This window comes from Anser anser (assembly GCF_964211835.1).
Source record: "Anser anser genome assembly, chromosome: 5".
Lineage (NCBI taxonomy): Eukaryota > Metazoa > Chordata > Aves > Anseriformes > Anatidae > Anser > Anser anser.
The window spans coordinates 51,244,916-51,257,744 of NC_139725.1; the positions used below are offsets into that span (position 1 = coordinate 51,244,916).

General features: G+C 34.4%; 1 protein-coding gene across 4 annotated transcripts in view; it reads left to right on the plus strand.

Moving 5' to 3' along the window:
• PPP4R4 (protein phosphatase 4 regulatory subunit 4) overlaps positions 1–12,829 on the plus strand; it is a 78,543-nt gene that overhangs the window by 33,327 nt on the left and 32,387 nt on the right. For all 4 annotated transcript variants that reach the window (XM_083836675.1, XM_083836676.1, XM_083836674.1 and 1 more), the window contains exons 4-8: positions 328–475; positions 1,762–1,835; positions 3,890–3,996; positions 7,410–7,517; positions 11,970–12,091. In XM_083836675.1, coding sequence (XP_083692801.1) covers positions 328–475; positions 1,762–1,835; positions 3,890–3,996; positions 7,410–7,517; positions 11,970–12,091 — 559 coding nt within the window. The remainder of the gene's footprint in view (positions 1–327; positions 476–1,761; positions 1,836–3,889; positions 3,997–7,409; positions 7,518–11,969; positions 12,092–12,829) is intronic.

A 12,829-nucleotide genomic window follows, 5' to 3' on the forward strand; every position in this document is an offset into this window, starting at 1 on the left:
TTCATATGTACAAACAGAAGCAGAAGTGCAATTGTTATCTGGCCTGTTTTCTGCATCTCATTTTGTAAAGTAGAAACATCCACACTGATGAAATTGAAAGTCAGAGAAAATATGATTAACTTTATTTTTCTTTAAAAGTTCATTTTATAGTATCAGAGATCTGAATATCCCCAATTAATCACTGTTATGGGAAAATAATTTTACAACCAATTTTGTAGTTTACCCAGGTCCTTGCATACTCATTCTTAAAACTGAATAAAAATTTGAATGTTCTTTCAGTACAATTCTGCCTCATGTTCTAAACCGATATAATTTCTGATTATACAGGAGGTGCTGCATGTTGCAGGAGTGGAAATGCAGTTAACAGCTGCTGTTTCATTTTTGACTGTTCTGCAAGATGAGTCGGTGTCCATTCATACGTACTCCCACTCCTTCCTACACATCATTCTCCAGAACCTGGAACACAGAGATGCAGGTCAGGGCTGTACAGCTACACTGATGACTGAGTATTTCTGTTAATTTTGTTTCCTTAGTGACAGTACAGTACTGTGTAAAGCAGTTAAGTGACTTTATATCTAGACTTGTATGAAATAAAAGATTTTTGCATGCTGATCATGTACGTACTGATTTTTAAAAGTAGTTCTTTATACTGATTGAAACAATCAAAAGCACTTACTCTGTTTGAAAGACTAAATCTAAAAGTTGTTACTGAGTCCACGCTTCTGTTGAAGCATCAGAATTCTGTGGCTGAGAAAATGAAGGGAGAAGAGTTGATATTTCTTCTTTAATGGTTAGTTTTTCTTAACTTCTGTTACACTATTTTTAGGATACAAAGGAAAAACAAAAAGGCCTCTTTTAACGCTAGAAAATTTCAGTGGGGACAAGAAAAGGTTATGCTCCTAAATGAGAAAAATTGTCTTTTCAAAACAGAGTAATTATTTTCCTGTAGAAGAATTAATAAGGCAAAAGTAATGGGGACAGAATTTGGTTCTCATCTATCCTGCTTCTTAATCACAGAATCAGAATGGTTTGGGTTGGAAGGGACCTTAAGGATCACCCAGTTCCAACCCCCTGCCATGGGCAGGGACACCTCCCACCAGCCCAGGCTGCCCAAAGCCCCATCCAGCCTGGCCTTGAACACCTCCAGGGATGGGGCATCCACAGCTTCTCTGGGCAGCCTGTGCCAGGGCCTCACCACCCTCTGAGTGAAGAATTGCCTCCTAACATCTAATCTAAATCTACCCTCTTTCAGATTAAAACCATTACAGCTTGCCATATCACTACAAGCTCTCGTAAAAAGTCCGTCTTCAGCTTCCTTATAGGCCCCCTTTAGGTACTGGTAGGCCACTGTAAGGTTTCCCTGGAGCCTTCTCTTTTCCCCAGGACTGAACAACCCCAGCTCCCTCAGTCTGTCCTCATAGGAGACGTGCTCCAGCCCTCTGATTGTCCTCATGTCCCTCCTCAAGACCCACCCCAGCAGGTCCATGTTGTGGACCCCAGAGCTGAATACAGTACTCCAGGTGGGATCTCAAGAGAGCAGAGTAGGGGGGGGAGAATCACGTCCCTTGACCTGCCAGTCACACTTTTTTTGATGCAGCCCAGTTTTAATGAGTGTCTGAAATTTTGAATATTAATTTAATGTCTTAATTATATATCTCCTTGAAGAGGTAAATAGAAAAAGAGAGAAGTAATTTTGTAAAACTGATGGGTGTTTTGTTATTATATGTACAACGTAACATATAACCCATTTCTTTCTGACAGGTGTCAGCAATGCATGGCTAGAAACCCTTCTTGCTGTAATAGAAGCTTTACCCAAAGAGACTATCAGACACGAGGTAATAATATTCTCCCCACTTACACTAGCAACAAATAAAAGATTGTAGTTTCCTGCCAGGCTCATTTCACATCAGTACGATTTGTTGCAGTTCTATGCCTGTGAAAGCAGTAATGTTTGTGGAACATACTGTAAGAGGGGAACGTGCTAAGGCGAGACAGGAAGGTCATCGTAGAAAGCTTTAGTATTCTTCAGCAAATGAATCCTCTATGTTTTCTAACACTTCCCTTACACTGAGTAACATGTTTTCACATATCCTGTTTTGAATTACAGGATAGTATCTCATTCTTTGTAGTGGACAAAAATTTTGTATTTCTGCTGAATAGGAATGAATGCTAGAGATGCATTTCATTGTGTGCTTCAGTTGTTCTTGATGTACCAAAAACCTAATGCCCTGCAAGCACTTGATTTTTTAGCATGTAGCTTTAGGAAGAGCAAGGAACTAGAAAATAATGTCTCCCTTTTTCTCAGCTAGTTTGTTTGGTTTTATTTTGAGAATTCATATTTTACTGTTAAGTTTAAAAGCTTTGAGACAGTGATATTTTGATGTCTAATGTAGAGATGCAAATATATAAACATTTCTGTGGTTTAAAAATACCGATTAAAATCAGTGGGTAACTGAAATCCAGCACTATTTAAAAAATAAACTTCTAAAAGGTGAAAATAAACTACAGTCAGCTCCAAAATCTAAATGTAATGTAATTTTACAGATGCCATTTAAACAGAATGTAGTTTTTACTCTGATCTTTCACTAGAACATAGTAACACATTTATATGCTTCCACAAAAATGTTTTGAGGAGATCACAGTTGATAGAGTGTTGATTCAGCAACTATACAGATACCGACTGAAACCAGCCTTTTATGTTACTTGAAGGATCTTTATGTCAGAAAATTAGGAATATTCTAGTAGTTAATTTTTTAGTAAATAAGTAAAAATCATAGTACAATCTTAGATTCCAAGGTTGTAAGGAAATGTGTGCTGGGTCAGACTAAAGGTCAGCCTAACCCAGTATCCTCTCTCTGGCAGTGGCCACTTCATGGGAGAGACTGTCTAGATCAGTAACTGGAGTTACTAGAAGTGGTGTGTTTGCTGTCATAGTTCAAAGACCAAGTAATATACAGTTTTATAGATAACTGATGAAATGTTTGTTTATGAAGTATTATAGTTAGAAGCATACCTTTTGTACTAATTCTAGTCTAGGTGAACTACTTGTCCTTACAATGGATAGATGCTCTCACCTCAAAATTTTGGTTAGTAAGAGGAGAGAAATGCTCTTAGAATACTATTAGGATAATATACAAGGCAGGAAAGTCTTTTTTGAGAGAGAAGTGAAGTTCTTCCTGAGTGAAAAACTGTAGCAGACTTCAGGAGAAACCTCTTTGTAATGTATTCCCTGGCCTGGGACCTGGATTTCTTTTATTATTTCTGGGCAAAAAATAGTGTATCTAAATGTGGAGTTCTGCAGGCCTTTCTCAGTTTGTTTTTGGCACCATAGAGGTGATCCAACAAATGACAGCACAGCTAAGATGCTGGTTTTCTGCATCTATATGGAAATGAATTTTTTTCCCTACAGATCCCCAAATTATGTTTAAATGAGAGGGATTGTTGCTTCAAAACTTCACATTAAAAGTGGTGTTTCCTGGGAAAACTCACAAGAAAGAACTTCTCTCTCTCTCTCTCTCTCTCTTTTTTTTTTACAAGAACATATTTAAAAACTTTTGTCAAAATTACCAGCTAATAGCTATAAATATTCATATACAACTTAGTCTCAAAATAAAGACACAAGCAGACAGATGTAAAACTGGCTGTGATGTGAATCACAAACTGCTATTTGGGCCAAGATATTGGTTCAATACACTATAATTAGCACTGAATATTAAATGCAGGTTTCCAGTAGGCTATTAATGTACATATGCATTACTATTGTTAGTACTATTTAATTCCATGAACGGGTTAGATGACATTTGGGTTATATGTTTTACTGGATTTTTTTTTTTTAAGAAGGGGAATACATTATTTACTGCTGACATTTATTCTCTTTTCCTTCATATAGATACTGAATCCACTGGTTTCCAAGGCACAGATTTCTCAAACACTTCAGTCCCGCTTGGTTAGTTGTAAAATCATGGGAAAATTAGCTTACAAATTTGAAGCTCATATGTGAGTAGACTGTCCCTATATTTTCTTTCCATGGTGTATATCAGTATTTCTTTTTCAGAGACAAAATTTAGCACAGGAATAGACTTCATTGCAAAACTTAAATGCTTTCCTCTTATAGACCCCTTTATCAGGGTAGTAAATTATAATAAAAGATGTTTGCTGTGTAACTAGAATATTCACACTTGCTGATGTCCATCATGTTATAACTTCAGATTGTATGGTCTTCCACAGGTTCAAATGGATGCCATTTTCACATCATTCTTGCATATTGTTTTTCTTTCTAGGAATGGATGTCTCTGCAACATAGAGACAAAACACAACTCCATCATCTTAGATTTTCTTGTCATAAATACAAACCCTTAAGAACTCTTGTTCCTAATTTTTTATCTAACCAAGTTTCACATGTAGACACTATTTATTTTTTTTTTCTACATATAGCTATGTGGAGATGCATTAGAAGCTATTGTTGTTCCCTGATATTATCCAGCTATTAGATGCAGTGTCTGTGGGTTTGGACTGGTTCACAACAGGAAAAGTAAATCTGAATACCTTATTTGCCCCAAACAGTTGGTACAGTGCATTCTTTGGAGTTTATCCGGTCTTATGATAGTAGCACCTTTTCACCTAAAGCGTTTCCAGTCCAGGCAATTGGACATTTGTGGTCATATTTTTTTTTTTTTTTTTTTTTTTGCTGTTACAAAAGAAATCCACTGAGGGTTACTGAATTCACAGCAGCCATGTCTAGCTCAGGAAGTTCACTCTGATAGTGACTTTTATCCACCACAAAATGCAAAAATTCAGCATAATAGAAAACATGAACAACAGGACTGTATGACAAGATGTTTAGGAATAAATTTATTTAAAATATGATTTTTTTCTTCAATAAAAAAGAACTAGAGGCAACTAAAATGAAGCTATCTATACCTTCATTTGCTATGTCGATTACACATATCAGACATGAAAAAGTTGATGAGCATGGTAAAGTAAATTTTTTTGAGAATGTTACCAAAGACTTCAAAACTTTTTTTCTACAAAAGTTGTAGGACTCTAGCAGAATAACAATTTCTCTTATTTATTTGATGTTACTTTCTTGTGAAAAAGAAGCGGCTTTCCAGATTACAAGCAATCTTATGGGAAGTTAAAATAATGTTAGCCATAATGAGTTCAAGTAATGCTATTTTTTGGGTACGATTCCGTGCTGTTAGGAATATGAAACCCCTCATTTCAGTGAATGTAGTAGCACCATTTCTGTATAGAAGCTACATGTTAAGAAACTGGTTGAAAATTTTCTGAAAATTTTCTGGGACGTGTTGATCCTGTGGTAGAGTTCTCTGGGTACAGTTTAGAGAGCTGAAAAGAGACCTTGATCCATGGGTTTAGAATGTGACAGGCCAAGTAAGATACAAAACACCCTATCATTCCCCTTACAGGATGGATTTTGGTATTGGCTAAGGAGATGTGTTTGGCCTCAGGAGAAGTCAATATATAAACATAACTTCATATTATTCTTCAGAATGGCACTGTTTTTCCTCATAAAATATGCACTATAATTAAAAACCTTTCTTTCATGTTTCATATTTCACATGACTTCCAGGTTATGCTATAGATTTTGGACAAAGTCACAACTGTGGAATAGAGCATTACTTTGTCTACCCTCTGTTCCAACAGCTAGCTAAAACCAAGTCTTTTTCTGGAAGTACTCCCTACTTTAGAGGAATCTGAAGTGCCAAGCTCCCAAGACTATGTATAATCTTTGAAACTTCTAGACAAATTTTGTTATAAGAAGTAAATTATTTTTCACTGTGATAAACGGAGGCTGTGCAAAGTGACTTAAAAATTTGCTTGGCTGTCTTCATATTCTTTCTTTTGAATTTTAAAACAATGTAAAGATTTGGATAGAGACACTTTATGAATACTCAAGACAGCATCTTGGGCAATGAAAGGAAACACAAAGGCCGAATCTGCCAAGTTGTAGTATGTGTTTTTACTTAAAGAGAATTCAAAATAGTTGTTTTGTATCTGCCATTGATTTAGTATGAATACTCGCATCTACTTGCTTAAAGGCATTGCAGTGCTGGAGCTTTTGATCTTAAATTCTTGTTCTACATTCTTCTTAAATATCTCTTTGGTTATGCGTGCATATCAAAGCTGAGGTATTAGAGACTGCCAAGTGGGCTGTCTCTCCTAATGCATTCTATTGTTTTTATTTCAGTAGGCCCCAAAGCTTCGATAAGGAGTGATATCTCATTGTATTAAATGCCACACAAATACACAAGATGGCAAAAATACACAGGCTAATTTTCATCCCACAGCATTACTAGTCACTACCTCAGTCATTGTGTTTTCTTTTTTTTCCTATGTGTGGATGTTTTTTGGTCTGTTGAATTCTGTAACATGTAGACAGTAGTATGCCAACCTCTTGACAGAAGGCCAAAGAGTGCGTTAGTTGAAATCCTTCGTTCATCTCACCCTCAAGGCTGAAAGATGTGGAAGAAATTACTGCCTTCACCTAGCTGTAGTGAAGCTTAAATTTAACTTTTCTCTGTATTTTATAATCCTACAATAGCCTAATGGCTTCTGAGATTATGGTAGTATATGGATCACAGTTTCAGTTCACAATTAGATAAATGTTCAATAGGTTCTGCAATTTGGACTGTTTAATGTGAAAATAGAGAAAAAAAGAAAAAAAAAGACACTGTTTTTCACCATGGGAGCTAAGATTCTACTTGGCATATGTACCAGGCTGGGCTTCAGGTCCTATGAAATCTTCACAAGCTATAAGAATTAGGTTTATCTTCAGGAAAATGCTGACTAAGTTTTGTGGCAAAGTTTCAAAAGGCAACAGAAGACTGACCTACAGCAGTGTGTAAGTGCTGATTTGGAGATCAGTCAAGTGCTGATTTGGAGCATCTTTGGTATACACAGGAAAAGATTAATCCACATCTGAATCAGTAGAGCTGTCTTATTCCATGATGATTTCTGACTCAAAAAAAAAAACAACAAAAAACTTTTATTAGGATTCCTATCTTTTCTGTTTTCAAAGTAAAGACAAGATTAATTGGGATTTGCACTTCCATTTATATTGTATTCTTACAGCGTTTGTTCAAAAATTGTACTGAAAATAGTTATGAAATGAGGACAGCATCTCTAAGCCTACCTGCTATTTTGTTAGTTTAAAAAACATAATAGGTGAAATATGAGGAAATAATAATGACTATAAATAATCCTTTTTCTATTTCTTAATAACGTATAGTTTATAATTTCAAGTTTTCAGAAAAGTCATTTACCACGTTTAATAAGTTAGTTAAAAAAAATTGATCTTACAAGTCATATAGGGATATAATTTGAGTACTATAAAGTGGATTTTATATATTATTGTTTTATATATTAATAAAAAATGTTCATGTTTTTAGTATTAAAAGAGAGATTCTTCCATTGGTAAAATCACTGTGCCAGGATGTAGAGTATGAAGTAAGAACTTGCATGTGTCGGCAGCTGGAGCATATAGCTCAAGGAATAGGGTGAGTATAATTTGCATAACTGCTTTTAAATGCAAAATCTTCCTATGAAATGTTTAATGGTAACCTAAAAAGAGATTTTTTTTAACCCTTTTAAAATTTCTAACTTAATTTTTGCATACTTAATAATGAATTTGGAGTGTGCGGGTTTGTTCTTAGGAATTACAGTTGGCTGTTTTCCATTTTCAGTTTTTTACTTCTTTATGATAGTAGAATTGCTGAACCATAAAAACATTTTTTTTTTTTGTAAATAATGAGTTTATCAATAGCTTCTTGAGATCATTTCAATTTTATGTTGATGACACTAGGTGTATTTAAAAATATGAGGACTATGGCAAGTATTGTTTCTTATTATTATTATGCCATTTTTTGCAAAAGAATGTGTGTTTTGCAAGCAAATTTCAGTTCGTTGTCGACTCTAATTCTGAAGACCTTCATGATGCACATATAGTAATAGAAACAGTTCATGAAGATTTATTTTAACATAGCACAGAACATATTAACCACACATTCAGGGGTAGGCCCTAAGTGAACAGCTATTTTAAAATTCTTGGTCTGTCCACCTGTTCCAGCGCCAGGAAATAAAAACAAATAAATAAATAAATAAAGCAATACCTCGTCTTACAGACTTGAAGAAATAATCAAGTGATATTCCCTGTGCTGTTACCCAGGTGGATAGGTTAAATCTTAATAGTCCCTCTGGCCTTTAAAATTGTGAATTTATGAGCAGATTCAGGGATGAGGCTGAAACATAATTTGAAAGATACTGTAAAAATGCACTTCAGTTTGTTAGTACTGATGTTTGTGGAAGTTATGCCTGTGCCTGTGGTAGATATTTTTTTTTAATGAAGAGTTAGGTTGTTATTTAGATTCCGAGTTTTTAAAACAAACAAAAAGACCCAGAAATTCCTGCAAACAATGTTGTTAACCTGTGAGTCAGGGAATACTGAAGAAACGCATGTTCATGCTGTTTTTTAGCCTACTCAGATAGAGGGGAAATAATATTCACAGCAAGAACTAAGCATTGCTGTAACATACTTAATTTCACATTGTTTTGGTAATGTCATTCTGAACAGTAATTTCTAGATTCCCAGATAAACTTGCCCATATTGCATACAAAATAATTTTATATTTGTGCTTTAGATGGCTCTACTGCAAGGTCCTTGCAGTAGAAAATTCAAAGGATGTGAATAATGTTGAAAACATAATATTATTCATTGTTATTCATAACTAAGTAAAGTATTCACTTGTTTTTGTATTTATTTTCTGTTATAACAAAAGGGAGCTTAGCATGGTAAATCGTTTTAACATTTTTCATATTGAACAGTTTTTTATTTAAAAGAACCTGATTGCAGAAAACAAAGATAGTATTTGTTGATATTGTTGGTACTTATAGAACTGAAAAAATAATATACACTTTACTAAACTGACTGAATAATTTGAAAATGTATTTATTTTTATTGCTCTCACGTATCTCATGTATCTTTAAGTATCTTAAAATTGAATTCTGTTTAGTGGGAGATTAAAGATGAGTGAAAGAGAGGGTTCTGTTTTTCTTCAGGGACTGACCACTTAAAAACTCCTTTAAAGGGAGGGGTGGTTCTAACCCGTCATGTTAGTTTGAAGTCTTTAGATGCAACCAAAATGGAAAGCCACAAAACATGTCTGCAGAACATTTTTTTTTAAAATTTTTGCTTCCTGATTTCAGTCTTCACTTGGAATATAGTCCTTTACTTCTCTCCTCTGGCTCTTTCTACACTGTATGTTCTTGTGTTTTTCAATCATCTTCCTTCCTTCTTTCTTGTTTGTTTTTGTTCAATACTATGAGATTTTCTTGTTTTCATATGAGATACAATCTGCATTTCCATAGATTTCTCTAACCTTTTCAGTTAATCTCTTTTATAATCAAGAGCTGAGAAGCAATCATATGAATCTGTCTTTGAAAATGATTTACACGTAATACAGCAAAATAATTTTTTAGAAATAATCTATATGTTATTCTGAGTAAAATAACTCTTATCTAGTATATGGGTATAGTCACGGAATATTGGTTTCATATAAACCTGGAAACCTTTTATATATTTGAAAAAATGTACAGCTGCATAGATTCCCTTGCCCTGTAACTCAGTCTATTGAGAAGAATAAAGTGGTTTTGTGTAGCAGCTTTTAGAAAACACTTGTGTGAATCTGTGAATTTGCTTTCAGTAGTTTTGTTTCACATATAAGACAGGTATATATGGACAGGCAGGTGTTGAAATACACTTGAAATGTGTGCATTTATGTTGTTTTCTGTACTCCCCCTCCAAATGCTTTTTAATTTCAAGGTATGCTTGGTATGAAAGAAGAAACAATAAAATTATTTTCATGTGTAACAAGGGGGCAATACCTTATACTAATAAATGACCATTTTGGAAAGGAAATACCATTTTCCTCATTCTGGTGAGTGTCTATAAAATTAACTAAATTGGATGTATTATGCCTGGGAGATGAAAGTCTAAAAATGAGGTAGGTATTACTCAGTGGCAAATGGCAGTATTACAGTCAATTTACCCAGCATTAGTACGGTAGTTTAATAGAGCTAAATACATAGTTATCAATTAGTGGTCCATTTTGTATCATTTTCTTTAATTCTTTTCTCCCCAGCTTGTATTTTTAGCATTTATATACCCATACGCACTGCTTTCTGTCCGAGTTTTCTGCCTGGTCCCTCCCCAGTGATTTAGATGCTTTAGTTCATAGAAGTGGCAAACTGTCGGTATTTTCAAGGTGTAAGCTGTTGCTGTGTTCTGTGTTGGGGATGAATAGGTAATAGGAAAATAAAGACAATTAAATTAACAGAAATAAGCACATCTTCATGTAAATGATGAAAGCATAATGCTACAGTAGTTCCAAGATCTGTTGTTACTATTTAGTGATGTTATCTAATGGTATTGTGATTTTCTCATAATATTAAATAAATGATTAATCATCTGTTTGGAAGAATACTTTTAAGCTACAGCTTGATTTACTAGTAACAATAATAAACTTTGCAAGGTGCAAATCACTGATGCTGGTTATTTATAAAATTTGCAAGTGTTACTGTTCATATTGACTTACAAAAGGGATAGTTGTTACTTGTTTAGTCTAATTGTAAGGATGTTTTGGGCATTTATATTTCTGTAAAAGTCTGTCATCCTAGAGGTTGTGATTAGTTTTGCATTAAAAACTGTGAATGAAGTGTTAGAATATAAATTCTTTGTATACATTTGCATGAAGTATCAAATGTAGTTTTGATTTTATCATCTCAGTTAATGCTCATGTAGTATAATTTTATCAGCATTTCCCTGCAGTTTTGTATTTTGCCCAGTATAAACATGGAGGGCCAGATCCCTGGCTGTTTTAAATTGCTGAGCTCCCATTCTTGAGATGTGCTGCTTACAACAGCTTTCACTAATTGATGTTCAGACCAAGAGCTTGTACATGAGAGCAGAACAAAGTGAGCTTCTTCACTTGTATGCATACAAATTATCTTGACTTCTATTAAAAAGAAAAAAAAAAAGAGCATGACAGGGTCAATCAAGCAATTAAGAATTAGCTATTCACTGGGACATTGGAAAGTTATGCTGGTTGGTAGCTTTTACAGAAGCTGTGCTCCTGCTCCAGGAGATGAATCTTTTTTCATCTTACTTTGCAGTCACTTTACTGCGCAAATGATTCTGTGTCAAGAGTTTTTCATTCCTTCTTAGTCACCTCTCTGATGAAACTCTGATTTCTAATTCAGTCCCTAGTATAGCAGTTTGCTGCCAGTGTCGAGATTGAAGTTGTCAGGACCATCACACACGCAGACAATGATAGTCATTATCAAGGCAAAAACAGGCGAGCAGAACCTTTTCATTGCTACTTTAAAACAAGCCTAAAAGCTCGTGTTTGGACTAGTCAGGAAAATGTGTGTTCTCTGAGCAGTAGTTGCGTACCCTTTGTAAAGAAGGCTTGTCTTTGAAGCATAGTATTTCTGGATACTTCAATCCGACTCCAGATATTTTATGATTTCTATGACCCATATTTAATCATTTTGGCTTTGGAACATACTCTTCCATTGCATTAAGCAGTTTGTATTTTCTGAATATTTGATCAGAACAGTTTTCTTAGTGGCCTAGTGAAATAGCTGGGCTCCTCTGAGCTTTTTCAGATTGCATTTTGTCTGATTTATTTTGAGTTCATTTGAATGATTTTATGTAAATGAAGTTTCACATTTTAAACTTTTTTATTTCCATGGCTGATGAAGAATAAAGTCCTGAGATTGATTGCAGATTGTTATTTGATTTTCATTTTCTTACAACTTAGTCATTTTTTCCTTCTTGGCCACCCAATAAATGTCTAAATTGGTATTTCAGGAAATAATTATTATTATGATTTTTTGCTATGGCAACATTGTTTCATAGTGTTTTCTCTTTAAATGCTTGCCTCAATTTGCAGGACAGAACTAACCAAAACTGTAGTGCTTCCTGAATTGGTAGAGCTGGCAAGAGATGAGGGCAGCAGTGTACGCCTTGCAGCTTTTGAGACATTAGTGAATCTGCTTGATATGTTTGATGCAGGTAAGGACTTAATTTAGGTTTGGTAGCCCAGTTCTTAATGCATCTTATAAATGTAATTAAATCTATGTTTTCTCTGCAATCTTTTATTTTTTCATTTATCCTGTATGTATTTCATGTCCTGCAATGCTTTATGCATGAATTTATTTTAAGAAAGTTAAGCCAGTTGTTCACAAAGTAAGTTACTTTCTTATTCTAAGCATCTGTATAATGAAACTAAATTGAATGAGTAAAATTACTGTATAAGGATAGGAATATTGGGTTGTTAATATTTACTTACTACTATTAATATGCATAATACAAAAATGTTAGTTAAACATATGCAGATGCCTGTCTTTTTTTTGCTATTAACTTTTTTTGCCTCTTAATCTAAGTAAAGGTAGTCCTAGGCAGACTGGAGCCTGCTTCTGAGCTGAAGAAACCAGGCTGGGGCAATGACACGATATCTATGTGTGTATCAGTAAATGTTTCAATTTTCAACACTGAGTGTTGTATATCAAATGCACTTACATGTTTTGGAACAGAAGAAAAACTCTTCATGTCCCATAAACTGCAGTGTGCACAACTGATCTGTTTTAGAGGCACTAAGCATCAGCAATTGCCATTTTAATCCTTGTAAATTTGTGCATAAAAAGCACTGAAAGTTTTCTTCATTGCAATGAGAAAGTGTGTGTACTATATAAAGCTTTTCAATTTATTTATAATGGAAAATGTAAATTCTTGCAATTTTCCCAGAACTCT